Source organism: Calonectris borealis, chromosome Z (assembly GCF_964195595.1).
Source record: "Calonectris borealis chromosome Z, bCalBor7.hap1.2, whole genome shotgun sequence".
In the NCBI taxonomy this organism is placed as follows: domain Eukaryota; kingdom Metazoa; phylum Chordata; class Aves; order Procellariiformes; family Procellariidae; genus Calonectris; species Calonectris borealis.
In genome coordinates, this window is record NC_134352.1 from 61,770,844 (window position 1) to 61,786,492 (window position 15,649).

Consider the following 15,649-nt stretch of genomic DNA (forward strand, 5'->3'; position numbering starts at 1 on the left):
TTAGGATTGTCAATAGGATTTCTGTTTCAGCAGACTGAAGGATATATGAAGTGAGCATAATGCATACACACAAAGCAGCTGAATTAAAATTACACAAGCAACCTCATTCCTGTCATTTCCCAAGCCTCAATACGTGTCTTTGCATTTGAATTCTGCTGGCATATTTTGGCATAGTTTTTTCTATGTCTAAGATTTATGTAAAGGGGCTGAGGTTTTCCATCTTACGAATCAGTGAAATAGAGAAATCAGACTGGGATGTTATCTTTCTCCTCCACCTCTGTTCCCATTTTCTTCCGTGTTTTATCTTTGTCTTTTCAGTGTACTTTTACACTCTTGCCTGCTCATCTGACAACCGTGAAAAGCTCTGTCCATGCCCACTGTCTTGCCCCACCAGCAGCCAGGACATTGCCACCCTCACATGGCTTTCAAACAGCCCAAGGAAAAATCCATTTCCCCTCTCTTCCTGATGGGGCCAAATACCTCATCCTGCCCTTTCAGCTGCTCTGCCTCGTCTTCTGTTGGTCAGACTCATAGCTCATGGGCTGGGTAGGGCAGCCAGTGCAGCCTTCAGTGCTGTCCCGGCCAACCTCCCCCTCTTTCGGCCGTGGCTTCCTGGCAGAACAGGACAGGGCATTGCTGCTCAGAGACTGCACAGCATCCCGCAGTTGCATGCCTTCTCCTGCGTACAGCCAGACATGTAGGCCCTTGTTTGTCCACTATCATCTCAGACAGCAGTGCTCAGAATCAGTGCAAACCACCAGGACAAAGCAGGTGGAACCACTTTACTGAGTATTTACCTTTCAGCCTTAAATCTCACTGGATGCTGTTTGGTATTAATTTTAGCTGTATAAATGTGGACACTCCATTACACATCAACTGCCCAGTACAGGAATCTGGAAGTTCAAACGGGCCGCAGTACCCTGAGAGACGCCGCAGGGAAGAACCCGTCCCCTTCCCACCCTGCTTTCTACTGCAGTCAGCCCTTTACAGATTCACGTACTTGACAGGAACTATACGAGACTTAGGAAGCCTTCTTGTGTAAACCTATGTCTTTGCCTCACGGGGAGCACCATGGCAAGCACAACTCGCGCTTTGAGAAATTAAAAGAAAAAAAGTCTGAGCTGGAAGGCCAAATCTGATTTTCTGAACCAGCGTATTAGTTAACCACACGATATATATGCTTGTACTTGTCACAGCAGGAAACCTAAAACTTTGGGTACATACCCTGCAATGATACCCTGCTGTGACCTCAGGGTTAAAGCTCAGGTTCCAGTTCTTGTGGTTCTACAGCTGAATAAACTGTTCCCCTAAACGCAGCGACTGCCCCCCACCACGCACACTCTCTGAGGCGGGGCAGCCTTGTGCCCTTCCCCAAACACCTCCTCACGCAGGCGCCACCGGCTTCCCCGATGGGCTCCGCTGTTCCCCGGGGTGGGTCCCTTGGAACCGGCTGGAACCGGCTGGAACCGGCTGTGTCCGACGCTGGGCAGCCCCAGCCTCTCCTCCCAGGCAGAGGCCACCGCTGCAGCCCATCCCTGACAGTCTCTGTATTGAAAATGGTCATGATGGACCAAGCCAGAAAAAGTAGCGTTTTAAAAGAGGGGTGGGAGCAAGGCTAGGCACTGAGTCGTTGCTGCCCGCAGAAGAAGCGTACCATCATCCTGGTTAAACTTCCACGAAGTACCATTTTCAGTTTACCTCTTGTAAATTGCCTGTTTCCTAACATTTTGCTCGTCTTGTGATATTCTGTAATGTGATGGCCACATTGTGCAATTCTAACTCAGAAAAGGCACTTTTTAATACCTTGGCCAGTAAGTTAGCCATAATACTCTTTTCTAGATAACACATCATATAGTCACTTTAATATTAGAGTGCAAGATACAGTCAGCTACGGCTAATGCTGGAGTTCTAATGTTTACTGAGTAGCCAGTGCAATTAATATGTATTAGAAATAGCATTCAATATAATTAGAATTCAAATAATAGAAGGAGAACACCTATATAGAGTTGTATACACAGGAAGTAATTAAAAGCATAGCATACTACCTACCTAAAGGTGTAGAGTTAAGGTTTCCATGGCAACCTTAACTCTGCGTTTCCTGCCTTTTGTGATTTCAAAAGCTCAGCTTCAGAGTTGCTTTAATACAGTATTTCACACTGAATACTTTTACCAATAGAAGGATTATTTGAAACCTGACATTTCTAGGGCCCCTAATACTAACCCGGTTTGCACAGCAACATTATAAATTATTCAGAAGAAACTGTACTAATACATAGCTCACAACAACGACTGAACTTGCCTCAAGCTGGTGTAATGTATTATGGATATGTGGTAGCCTCTTCATAGATAAGGTGCTGGCGGCTTCCTTTTGGAGCCCTGTTTCATTTCCTCTATGACACTGGCTGAAAGAATATCTGGCCTGAAAAATGCCAGATTAAAACTGAAGGCAAGGAGGAACACATCTGCAAATGTAAAATGGGAAAAATTACTTTATTTTAATTACAGCTCATTAAAGAACACATACCAAGTGCACCTGGAAAAATGCTGGTTGTGAATAAAAGCAACGCTGTGGATTACTGCTGCATTAGACACAGTTGTTCCAATTTTGAACCTATAACTTCTGATTACACTTCTGTAACTGACTTCAGCAAGAGTGTGTATGGGCACACAGGTACGTGTCCATCTCTTGGCTGCCCGCGTCTTAAAATGAAAGTCACTTTTATAGCTTACTAGTAACATAAACGCTAGCAACTTGAGAGAGAGGGACCTGGTTTTTCAGTGCCAAAGTACATAGGTCCAACTCTTTGTAGGCTGCTTTACTTAAATGCTAAGTAAAAACTGTGTTTTTAGTTATTCCTATTGTAAGGCTTCATAGAAAAGCCCTGAAGAAAACACATTTACACATATTATAAAGTTTAAGATAATCTTTAAATGAAAAACTGTTAACAAAAATGTTCTGATTTCTTGAGTAAAAACTCTTAAACACTAGTACATTTTATTTCAAAGTTTTGATGGTGCATGACAATCTTCCTCATTCTGCCAAACATATTTGAAATTTGGCAAACTTTACAATAGCTTTTGTGTAAGGAGACTTGTAATACCCAGAATAGTAAAATCTTTAATAATCTGCTAGGGGGATAAGATTAAGGAATTTCTTAGTCGATAGGCTCACATCTTTGCCAGCAAAGCCACTACATAAAGGTTTTTTTCCATAAAATACTGTCATCATTTACATCCAACTGACAAAATTTAGTTCTTAAATATGGGAAAACTCCTGAATCGAATAAACTGGGTGTTCAGATGCATTTTCCACAAACAAGTATGCAGTCAAAACCAGACATAAAAACCTGAAGAAGACAGTGAAGAAATGTAATACAACAGAATCTAAGTTGACCAGCAACAGCTAGCTGTCGCGCCCTACTCAACTTTTGGCAGTGCACACAGGAAACGTTAGGAAAAAAACCAGCAGGTAGCAAATTATAGTTTATTTATTAACTCATAGTAGGACCTTCCCAACTTGTTCAAATCTCAATATGCTCGTTGAGACCTCATAACTTCTAAGTGCATGCTTAATTTAGTAAAGTCAGGTATAAAACTGAGGTAATACTGTCTCTATAAAATGCTTAGTTCAAGAGAGAAAAAAGTTTGCATCTGTCTGTTCCTCAGTTTGAGAATGTTAATATATGCACAAAGTTAAGTTAATGAGTAGGTATTGCCTCCAGATTCATTAACCCTAAATCAATTTTTCTCAGCCACTGATGAAAACTGGGCCACAGTGAAATATCTACAAGACCTTTGTAACAATAATCAAATTCCTTCTTAAATACTTAACCCTCAGGATCTGACTTATCAGGCAAACATTTCAAAAACTTCACTGACTAGTTTAGGACTTGGGGAACATGAATATCCTCCCAAGAGTACAATGGATTAAAACAAAACTAACTGAAAAAAACAGTTTTGTAGAGTTGTGCAGAGTTAACTGGCATCATCCACTGTTTTCAATCAAAATTTATGACTCTATTCATTTTAAAACTTGTCTTTATTCACACAAAAGAGAAAATACTAAAATTTAGGAAAACCCAGAACATAGACCTTCCTTTAAAAAAGTTGTATTTGAAGGAGTTTAATTACAAAATTTACAAAACTAAAGCACTGAAGCAATAAAATTACTAGCAAATACACTCATTAATCTAACCAGTGCACAGCATTAACCATTTATCAAAACAGCTTTAATTCTCATCAAAACCAAATAGTGTATTTCCAACAGTAATCTAAAATGGCATAGTACAGACAACTCATCTGAAAAAGATACAGGGATCATTCCTATGTAGACATGTTTTTAGATCATCCCAAATAAAGATAACTGTAAATATATATTTTGCTGTAGCACAGTAGATTTATAAAATCTGTATTTTATAATTTTAAGTTGGAATTCATAGATGCAACATACATGTTTGCACAGTTACTTAACATTTTCATATCAATGTCTATGATACACTAATTACCTTTCATAAATACTGTACTTAATAAATATATCAACTGATCTCTCACTTAAAAAGCACAAAAGCAAGCATATAAAGGCACGCATGAACATCATTGAACCTGGCTGAACGCTGAACATCAGAACTAGGATGCTGCACAGTGGGAAAAAAAATACTGCATTTGTTGAATTAAGAAAATTACTAATTTTTCCTTCAGTATTTACCTGCTGAACTTTTGAATCTTGCTTTTAATGCGGTGGATATTTACATGGACACCTGCCAACCTCCAGCAACTGATTTATGCCTTTTTAATACTGTTTCTTAATGTACATCTACTTTAAGTTCTTTGTATTATTATTAAAATCTTGTATTGTTTTCCTGAGGAAAGCTGCTTTTTGCCTGGTACATAAAATTTATTTCAGACCTAAGTCTCTGGTTTGGCTTCAATCCCAGAATATCCTGATTTCTAAACAAACTGCAAAGCACATCATAGGGGTATCATGATTAAAAACCTGCAGTCTTCACCGTGGATCCTGCACCATATTAATCCCGGTTATAGCTCCATTTATTTCATTGGAGTTACATTTCTTATTTTAATATACTTGCCATGTTTGGTCTCAGTACAAAATATGAAAATGGCACGAAGCACTGTACTGATACAAGTTTCATTATTTCAGACCTGGTCTTGGAGACTAATAACACCATAAATGTTGTTGAAATTGAAAAATGTTTCAAGTAAGTCGAGTAATTTCCCAGTAGGGAAAGGATGAGTACGTGTTTTTAATCACCCTTAATCAGGTAACACTTTTAAAAGCAGTAGTATTAGATGCTCTTTCATAAGGCTGTTTGCTGTAGTAAAGCACATTCTAAACATACGCCTGCCTCCATTCCCATAGGCCTTCTCTGGTGCCAAGAGATAGAAAAAAGAGCCTATAGACTTTTCAAGATTAGACAAAGGTTTCTGTAGAGGAATAGGTTTTTTTCCTTCATTTTTTCCGCTTGAACTATTGAACGTTGAGCTGCTTTGACCAAACTTTGCAGCACTATTTACCTTCAGACAGCAACTATACCCGGAACACTTCAGCTCTAAAAGTTTCTGAAAATTGCAAATAGCACCAAACAGGAACTTTAGTGTTACATAATTATTTCCATTTTATGAGAGAGATTGCAGCTGGTTTATCAGAGACCTCTTTGCTAATGACTTGTGGAAACCACTCTCTTTTCTATCCATCAGAACTAAATATTGATTATAGGTTTTAGAGGCTGAATTCAGCCTCTGCTTCTGTTATAGATAACAAATTTCTTTCATTGGTAATTCAGTTTCTTTCCTGTTGTTCCAATAAATTAGTTTTACAGACTGTTCTGCTACAATAAATATACCATTTGTATTCTAAAGCAATGCTTCTCTTCAGAGGCAGAAACACAAGACCGGTCCTAATCCTATTCTATTTTGGGGGATCTGGTGGAATCTCTAGTGCTAGTTCTCAAATTACTTGTTGTACAGTTGTTCAGCTGAGTATGCCTTGACCAGCAGTCTGATTCTTTGCTTGAATGGCTAAAACCAGAAGTAAGGCTTTATAGGTCTTTTCTGACAGAAAAGAATGTAACCTGTTAACTTTCTGAGATCACAGTCAGGGTCAGGAAGTAAGAAGGCACATACTGAAAAAAAACAGAACAGCTCGCAGCACATCAAAGCACAGAGATTTGTCTCAGAAGGCTGTTGGCGATTTGTAAAACGTCAGGTTATTTCAGGTGCCTCACTGAAATGTGTAGCTATTTTGACAAATGGATGCAGGTAAGACACAGGGAAAAATCCTTAAGAATGAACAGTCTGTGCCAAAAAAAAAAGGTTAGATTTAGTATCTAGATTAAGGCAAACACAAAGTATCAGGGTGCGTTGTGCCAAGGAGAAAAGGAAAAGGAGACAAGGAAAAACACAGCAATACAAGTTACTTTTTTTTTTAACTGATTGCTGAACAAAAAATGTTGATGCTTAATACACTGCTATAAACACTGCCTGTTACCAGGCATATTGATTGTATCAGGTTATGTTTATTGTAGGCCTCATGGCAAATGTGAGAAACCTTGAAGAACGACATGTTACTGGCTAACGGATAGATTATGGTGAGAAGAGTGGTCAAATGGTCTGGAGAACACTGTCTGAATGGGCCAGATGGGGAACGCCAGCTATCAGGAGTCGTATCACTGACTTTAACAGTTAGGACATGAAGTTTCTGCCTTGACCAGGAACTAGAAAGTTAAGTTTTAATTCGAAACAAATAGTGTATAAAGAGGGCTGAGTTCCAGATGAAGTCCTGCGTAACTGGGCACTGATAAGATTCTCCTGAAAGAGAGAAAGATCTATTATACTACTCATCCTCTGTTTAAGATGTCTTGGGACTGAATTCCTTGACAGGGGACAACTCTTTCTTCATCCCAATACTTCCCATTTCAAATCCTTATCAACACCTGCCCCCAAAACAACTCACACCGGGACTCTATAACATTTATAAACCGTATCGCTTAGCCTAGCCACAATCTTAACTGTGGGCTGACCTTAGCCAAAGACCCCAAACCACAGCCACGATGGAAAAGTTCTCAGGGGAGAATTCTCTGTGATGTACAAACCTGCCCTTGCTAGCCCTTTTGCAGCCCCACCACAACAGAACCCTTCAGCTTTGTCTCTCTTCTAATCCTAACCCTAAAAGTAGCCAGGTAGCCCTTAAGCCCAGAAAACGCAAACCGTGGCACAGATGAAAAAGTTCTGAGGAAAGAACTGGTTTGGCAGCCCACACTTTTCCTTGGCAGCCTGCCTGCAGCCCCGCTTCATCTAGATCCCTAGGCTTTGTCTTTGAACCTTAATGCTAGAAGTGCATAGAGCTTTAACACCAGACAGCCCCAAACATGATCCAGATAAAAAAGTCCCCAGAGAATTCCTTCTGCAGCCCAGACCTTCCCTCAGCAGCCCCTTTCCAGCTAGACCCCTAGAACTGTCTCTCTCCTCACCCTAAATGTGCCCTGGGCCTTAATCCCAGTTAAGCTCAAACATGGCCTTGTTGAAAGTCTTTGAAGGTTATTCTTCTGCAAACCAAACTGTCCCTAGGCAGCCCCTTTGCAGATCCACCACAACTAGGAACAGTTCCTCTTCCAACCCTAAAATTGCCCAGAACCCACTTTCTGCAACCCAAACCTTCCCTTGGCAGCTTCTCTGCAGTCCCACTCCACCTAGACCTCTAGGCTTTGTCTCCCTCTGAGCTCAAACCCTAGCCTTAACCCAAGGCATGTGCTGAGCCTCCCCCCTAAGACCTCAAATAAATAAAAAATATAATAATAATAAAAAAATGGCCAAAATAAAAAATTGTTAAGGCAAGTGTCTTTGTGGCTAAACTTTCCTTTGGCATTACCTTTGCAACTTCACTCCATACATGCCACTGGGTTTTCTCTCTCATAAATGTAATGCTAACCATAGCCATGGGCTGATCCTTATACAGGGACCCCAAGCCGTGGCCAAGATGAAAAAGTCCTGAAGGAAGGATTTTTTCTGCACCCAGACCTTCCCTTGCCAGTCCATTTGCAGCCCACTTCATCTGGGCCCCTGCGCTTTGTCTCTTGCTTATCCATTAAGTCTATCTGTGAGTGGCCAGAGCCTTAAGCTGTGAAAACTCCAGCTGTGGCCTGCTCTCAGCTGAGCAAGCCCTCAACTTACCCCTTCCCTCTCAAAGATGGAAGCTTCAACAGTGTCTCCGTGTGTGCATGAACTCATTGTTTTGGTGCCTACTCAATGCCAAGAGTTCACTTATGGTAATTGCCCTCCTCCAGAGGAAGGAATCAAATCTTGATTTGGCTCGTATCTTCTGAACCCTTGATCCTTCAGGGTGCAAGCATTTTAGCCCATTCTTGACTTCAGATTTATCTTAGCACATCTACAATTTCTGGTGGCGAAATCCTAACTTATTTATTCAAATATTACCTTTTTGACAGACTTCTGAACAGTAGTTCAATTACAACTGGGCAATAACTTTAGAAAGCCAAATACCTGCACTGTCATTTCTATCTTTTGGCCTTAGCCAGAACCGGTTGCCAGTGGCGCTCTGTGAGCTGTAACCTCTGCCTTTTATTCCTTCGTCAGCACAGACAGGCCGTCAGATGTTTGTCAGACAAGCCACTCGCGAATCCTGACAGCTGGGACCGAGAAAAGACATGCCGCGAGGCCGGGCTTTCGGTTTCGCCTTTACAGGCACGCGACGCTGTTGCAGCCCCAGCGTACGGACCGAGCCGGTACCTCCCCAGCCCGACAGAGCTGCGCAGGAACGGGGCGGCCGCCGCGCCACGCCCAGCGCCGCCCGTGCCTCTCAGCACCCCCAGAACCTCGGCAGGCAGCGGCCCCGGCCCCAGGCCTGCCCGCCGTCGGGGGCCCGCGCACGCCGCCAGCCTGCCGGTGAGGCGGCCGCCCTGGCCGGCCGGCCGCCGGTAACGGTCACCCGCCCCAGGGCCGTGCGCCCCGCCGCCACCGGGCCGCTCCTGCGCATGCGCCTCGCCCTGCCGCTAGGGAGAGGGAGGCCCCGCGCGGGGCGGGGAAAGAGCGGCGCGAGAACCGGGCGGAGCGGCTACTTCCTGCTGGCGTCTCTGCATCCGGGTGAGAGGGCACCGCTCAGCTGGAGAAGCTGTTGTCTGCTTCCGGCCCGCGCCGCCGCGGGGAGACCGCGGGCGAGGGGGTGCTCGGTGCCGCCTGCGGGCCCGCCCCGCCTGCCTCCGCCCAGGCCCGGCGTGAGTCTCCCGGCGGGGTGCGGGGGTTCCCTTTTGCTGTGGGGAGAGGCGCCGGGGGTGTTCGGGGCCCGAGGGGTGAAGGGTGGCCCCCGCCACCTCCCACTGGGCCGCCAGGCGCTGAGGTGGGGGGGGCTGGCGGGGCTCCGGTCGCCGCGGGAGCGGCGTGTGCGCTTGGGCTTGCCTACACGGGAAGCGTACCGGCATTTACTCGTCTGTTTGCCCCAAAGTACCCGGTTGTTTGGAAAAAGTGCCCACTGGGACAAATGTACCTGAATTGTAGCGATTATGAAACTCTTTTTGGAGAGCCTGGCAGTTCCGCCAAGGTAATCTCTGCTGACAGTCACGGTGAATGCCGTTATAGCTACTGTGGGACAGCGGTGTTACTACACTGTTTTGTTTTGGTTTGGGGAAGGTAACTCCTTCATTGTTTTTCTTTCTGGTATTTGCAACATCTCTTTCTGGTATTTACAACTTCAAAGACTAAAAAGAACGCGTTACTTTTGCAACTCAGTCTTGAGTTCTGATGCACGGTTCTGTTACTGGTGAATTATATCCGGAAACTGCCGGATGCTGAGTGTGCCTGGGCTGCTTAGAGATGAATGAGGTGTGTTAACAATTGTTACATCACCTGTCTGTACTAGGAGTAGAAAAATATAGACTGCACATAAATATAATTCAGATTAAATGTAAATGTCAGGTGACTTTCTTGTCATGCAATTCGGTTATGTTTCTTCAGCAGAATTGAAAGTAAACATCCCAAAAATAACTTTCATTAATACATAATACTTCGTCTCCCCTGTCCGCCCCCCCCCCAAAAAAAAAAAAAAAGAGAAAAAACTGTGAAAGCATTAATCTTGACAGCTTTTTCTTGGAGCTAGTACAGCAATGTCCATCTAGGTAGTACCAGGTTTTCACTAATGCGGGTTGTGATCAGAGGAAGTAAGGAACAAAATCAAACTTGAGCAACTAAACTCCTTGGTATTTATTTGTCTATGTTCCATGCTAATGCTGCCTGCAGTGACAGTCAGAGCTGTCTGAGGAGGTTAAAACATGACAACAGGCCATAGTGGTAGGTGAAAGAAGGCTTCAAGGCTGTGGTAACAGTGAGACCATACTACAGTAAAGTTAGGAATAACTGGTTTTATTTCAGTGTAGGAGAGAATGCTTATTAATGCAACTGTTAATACAATTTTGTGTATATTTTTTTTTTTTAGTTTGGTAATTGAGAGAATCTAAAAGTGGTATTTTAATTTTATTCCAAACTTAGACTACTGTGTGGTGATAGGATTTCCATGCTGGGGCATGGATCTATCAGCACTTTTTCCAATTGTATTACTGAAGCATTGGATTGATAAAAAGGTTTTTATGTAATACTTAGGGAAATACTGCCATTGCTCTTATGACTTCTAAATGTTCCAGTTAAAAGTTGTTTGAAAAAACTTTTGGCCTCTTGTATTTGAGGCCTTTTGGCCTTTTGTATTGCACTAATTGGATAAATATTCATATGCAGAGTATTGAGATCAATTGGTTTTGTCAGTGACACATCTTCTTTGTTTGCAGGGTTCTTATTTAAGACTGAAGTAAAAAACAAATGAAGAAACTTGAAAATAATGTCAGGTTTTCACTGCAGCTAAGAGATATGTGCAGTACTGATAACTGGTTTTAAAAATCTTCTGATATGGTTTTTCCAATGTAAAGTCTGAACTTTTGTTGTTTTCAACATGTAAGTTGAGCTTAAGGTAAAATACTGATGATTTGCCAAATGGATGCAATACATAGTTTAACCTATTGTAGAGGCAAAGATTTTCATTTTCATCCAGCCTTTCTGCTAATGTGTAATGCGTATAATGATACAAGATCAAACAGCAGTCAGTTGTGCCAGAATCAATTTTAAATTTAAAAGATAGTAAACCTACGTTTTTCTATCACAGAATCCATTCAGTAAGCATAAACATAAAATAACACTATACATATGATATTCTTAAAGCATGAGTAGATTGCTTTCCAATTCCTGTCATTATGTGGCTGCTTCTTTGCATATCATGTCATGAAAAAAAAATTATTTTACTTGTACTTCATGATCAGCTGCATCTTCATGTTCTTATAATGTAGTCAAGTGTTTCTTCCTCTATATTGTGAACCTCGTTGTGGAATGTTTGAAATAAGAAACATATTCCACTGTAATATGTTACTTTTCCTTGAGATGAAAACTCTTATGTATTGTGTCATGTAATTTTTCTAAAATTAAACTTAAAATGGAGAGGAGCAAATAATTCACTTTTAAGCATATATAAAGTAAGTAGTAATTGTGAAACTTAAGAGTATATAGTATTTTTATTTAGTATCTTGTCCTGAAAGGAGATAAAACTAGCCCACAATCACAATTCTTTCAAGCAGTTTCGGGAAATATATTCTAGGTTATTTGAATTTTTAAACCAAGAGTTTAAAAGGTAACTAGTATTTCTTATTGCCTAATTTCGTTGTGTTTTGTTTTTTTTTTTTTAAATGTAGGTAAAAGGATACATGTTCACTTCAAGTAGAAAGGAGCATGTTCCCAAATTCTTCCAACTTGGGTCGTCCACCCTTCCCTCCGAAACATCAACAGAGTAATTTCTTCAATAAGCTTCCTCTAAATATACCACCTACTCTTCTCTCTCACCAGCAAATTATTGATGCTCAGTTTAATTTTCAGAATGCAGCGTAAGTAGAGTAAGATTTGATAGTGGGGATTGGGTTGAAAAAGAGAGTTAACAGTCTTTTGAAAGAACTATTTCTGTTTACGGAGAATATTTTTCACTGTTTTTAACATTAAACTGCATTAAACTTTACAAAATAGGAAGGTGTCATGTGTAAAACAGAGCTGTCTAATTTCTGTTGGTGACCTGCAAGTTTTAATGCTCTCCTCCATTGTGCATAATGCATGAGATGCCATTGTGCTGATTAGATTTAATAATCCACAGTTCAGTTTTAAAGATCTTCAGTTTATTTGTTTACTGGGGAAAACAGGGAGGAGATGAGAAGGGAAAGAAACCTCTATTCTTGGGGCTAGATTTGAAGACACCATAGTGTTCTTTAGGCTCTTAAATTTAACAGTACCTTAAGTTAATTTGTTTGCTAACCTCTTCTTACACGTGTGCTGTGAAGAATGACTATCTTCTATTTTTTAATGAAAAATATGTTATATACTGAAATACCTCTTCATTTTGAATAGAAAAGACAGATGTGTTTTTTCTAAGAAAAAAATGACAAGACTTGCCGAGTTTCGTATTCACTCAAGAAAAACTACCAACCCATAAAAAGCGTCTTAGTTATCATATGAATAACAGTTATGGACTGTAGTCTTTCCAGGGCTCTTTTGAGTGGGAACCTTGCAACTATTCCAGCTGTTACACCGCAGCCAATGACTTATGGAAATGGCAGTCCAGTACATACATCTGATGCCCCCACATCATTCCGAGGAAGAAAGTAAGTTCTTTATGTGTGTGAATAATTCTGTAATGTACCCACAGTGAAGCTTGTCTAGTATCAATTTCTTGTGCAACTTGAGTTTTGTTAGAAATTGCAAGAATACTGAATAAAAAGTTTTGTGTTGAAACAGGCCATGTCACAGCTCTTTAAAGCGTTCATGTACGTGCTTTTGAGAATTTTAGTGACTTACTATGTGTAGTTTCTCTTCCAGCAGCTGTAGCCTGCCAGAACTGTGACTTTCGTGTTTTAATACTATAACAGATTGTAGTCTGTGTGTGCTTGACTATAAGAGGGTTTGTCTCAATACATTGAGTGTTCTCTTCCTGTTCATTTGTCAAGTTAAGAGTAAGACTGCACCCTCAATGTTTTACAGGAATTGTGATGTTTTTCTGCTGACACACTAGATGTTTCTCCTGATTTTCTTAATTATGTGATGCTTTGTTTTTCAAATATGAAGTGCTAAATTCAAGCATATGTAAGTTTTTTTTTTCAGGAGGAATTTTTCTACTTTTCAAAAAACTAAATTTATTTGAATTTACATAACTTCCTTTGTTACTTTAGTTGCAACAGAAAGGAATTTCAGATGAATGTAAGGTTTTATTTTCTTTCAACATTTTAGAAAAAAAATCATTTCTTCTTATCACTTCAGAAATAGTAGGTGATATCTGTTTGTAATTCTGTGCATCAGCTGATAGGGAGGAAGCTTTATGTAATCTGTCTTCAAAACTATTTCCTGTATGCTATTTCTCTTCCAGATTTAACAAATGAGAAAATAAGTACAATTAAATATATGGTATTAGGTTATAGTTGAGTATATAACTATCACATGAACTAAATAAGTTCCTGGTTTCGTGCTGCATGCATGTTTTCCGCTTGACCAGCTTTCTTTATGGAAAGCTACGGTGTGTTAGGAGATTTGCAGTCAACTAGTTAATCCTTAGATCTTGAGTGAACTCTTCTTAAGGTATTTTTGCAGAACATGAGTTCACTGAAGTTCTTCTTAGTCAGAATAGGCTGAAACAGCATTGTGTTTTGATTTAACATTACATTATGACTTCCTTTAAGATTGCGGGTAGGTGATGTTATCAGAAGTTCTCTCAAACTTGAAAACTGAAATGATGACTTGAGGTCTCTTCAGTTAAATTTTTATTAATAATATAACTATCTGTCCGGGTCCCCAAACTACTTTATGCCAGCTTTTCTGACTACAAGAAATGTCTATAGTTTTATTAATAGTTAATTCATTGACACACATGAACATTTGATTTCATGCTTTTTAATTAAAAAAATGTGTGAGTACTCCCATACTGGTTACCTTTATGCGATACTTTATGTGTAAACAAAACATGAATGTCCTCTCTTATTCTTTACTGTGGATGGACCACAGTATTCAACCACTGGTCAGCTTTCAGTGCAACTTTTTCTTAATGAAGAGTTCAGATGCCAAGGGGCTGTCTGTAAGATCACTATATGTCTTCAAATATATTTGAATTCCTGTGACAAATGACTTAATGAGGAGATGCAGGCTAGAGTCTGAAAATGAGAAAGTAGGTTTATGACCTATGTAGCTTAATACAATCATTAGTTTGATTTGTCAAATGAATAGTGTTTCTTTTTTGTCCAGCTTACACAATTTACTGTCTGTACAATCTAAGACACAGACAAATGCTACATTTTGAATGGATATTGTGATAAGTTTCTTTTTCTCCTCTCCTCACTACTGAATTTATTTTATTCATCACTGGGTATTTAGAACGCACAAAACTTCTCACTGCAATGTAAATTGATTTAAAAGAAAAGTATCCTTACATGGATTGTATATATCTTTTTAAAAAAAAAACAAACAAAAAGATACGTTGTCACCAAAATAGTATGACCAGCTTTCCAAGCTGTCCAGCTTAACTGAACTTGCCATTACGTTTCAATTTGTTAATACAGACACTCTTGTAAAGCAATTGCATCAATTCACTTCAAGGGTAGTTGCACTTTTGCAGTCGCGTGTTTTCTTTTTCCGTTCCGGGTTTATTTCATCTAGTATCTACGATGGGCATGCCTTTTGTTCTGTAGAATACTTACTTTTAGTGAAATAGTCACATAATTGAGCATTGGTATTTGTAGCAACTGTCTTTTAATCATAGGCTGGAGCTTGTGAATAGAGGAATTACCGTCTCTCTTTTTTTTTTTTAATTTTTAGGAGACTAAGTGAACAAAGTGTTCCATATGATGTCAAACGGCAGCGGTTTCATTCACATCGTTCTGAAAGAACTGTAGTTAACCAAGCAGTGCCTTTACCAGAAGAACGAAGATACTCCTTCCCAGGATCAATTCAATCTCCACTGTTCCGTGCACATTACATACCAGATTTAAATGGATGTGTCCCTCCGTTGCGAGATACTTTGTTTCCAGGCCCTATAGAAACCACGCTGCCTGTGGCCAAAGATAAGGTAATATCTTTCTATGCCTGTGCTTTACATCTGCCTTCTGAGTAGGCAGGGTTCAATGGCGCTGTGGGAGACCACAAAAATTTCTGCAACGTTCTTTGACAGTGTCATGGGGTCTCTATCGCTGAGCTGTCATTGGAAGGAATATCAATAAATGTAGCTGCCACTATGCCCTATATAGCTTCCTTGTGCGTGTTTGGTTTTGGAGCATTTTTGGGGGGTAGGGGTGGTGTTTGCTTGTGTTATTTGGTTTCCATACTACTGTCAAGAAACCTACATGTCTGCTCCAGGAAGTAGAAATTGGAGGGGTGGTCCATTTGTCGCATGATTGCGGGGAGGGAGATTGGGGATCAGGGAGAATCCTGATGAAAAAAGCCCACCCTAGTAATGTGAGAGAAGCCCTTTCTGAATAAATACAGTATCGGGCCTGTAAAGAATGTCCTCTGCCTCTCTTCAAAAGGATATAAAAGTTACTGTCCTAGCTGTTCTGGA

At 40.5% G+C, this 15,649-nt stretch overlaps 1 protein-coding gene across 15 annotated transcripts in view; it reads left to right on the plus strand.

Moving 5' to 3' along the window:
- The first annotated feature begins 9,098 nt into the window (after positions 1-9,098).
- The window catches only part of TENT2 (terminal nucleotidyltransferase 2), a 48,664-nt gene continuing 42,113 nt past the window's right edge, over positions 9,099-15,649 (plus strand). For 6 of the 15 annotated variants that reach the window (XR_012671087.1, XR_012671089.1, XM_075138375.1 and 3 more), the window contains exons 1-4: positions 9,124-9,248; positions 11,760-11,948; positions 12,588-12,713; positions 14,911-15,160. Coding sequence is in view for 12 of the 15 variants with exons in the window: in XM_075138375.1 (XP_074994476.1) it covers positions 11,797-11,948; positions 12,588-12,713; positions 14,911-15,160 (528 nt within the window). In the remaining 3 variants the exon portion in view is untranslated. Of the gene's footprint in view, positions 9,249-9,300; positions 9,661-10,808; positions 10,972-11,759; positions 11,949-12,587; positions 12,714-14,910; positions 15,161-15,649 lie in introns of those variants that run through there. The other 9 variants (XM_075138384.1, XM_075138381.1, XM_075138383.1 and 6 more) reach the window with 7 other exon arrangements.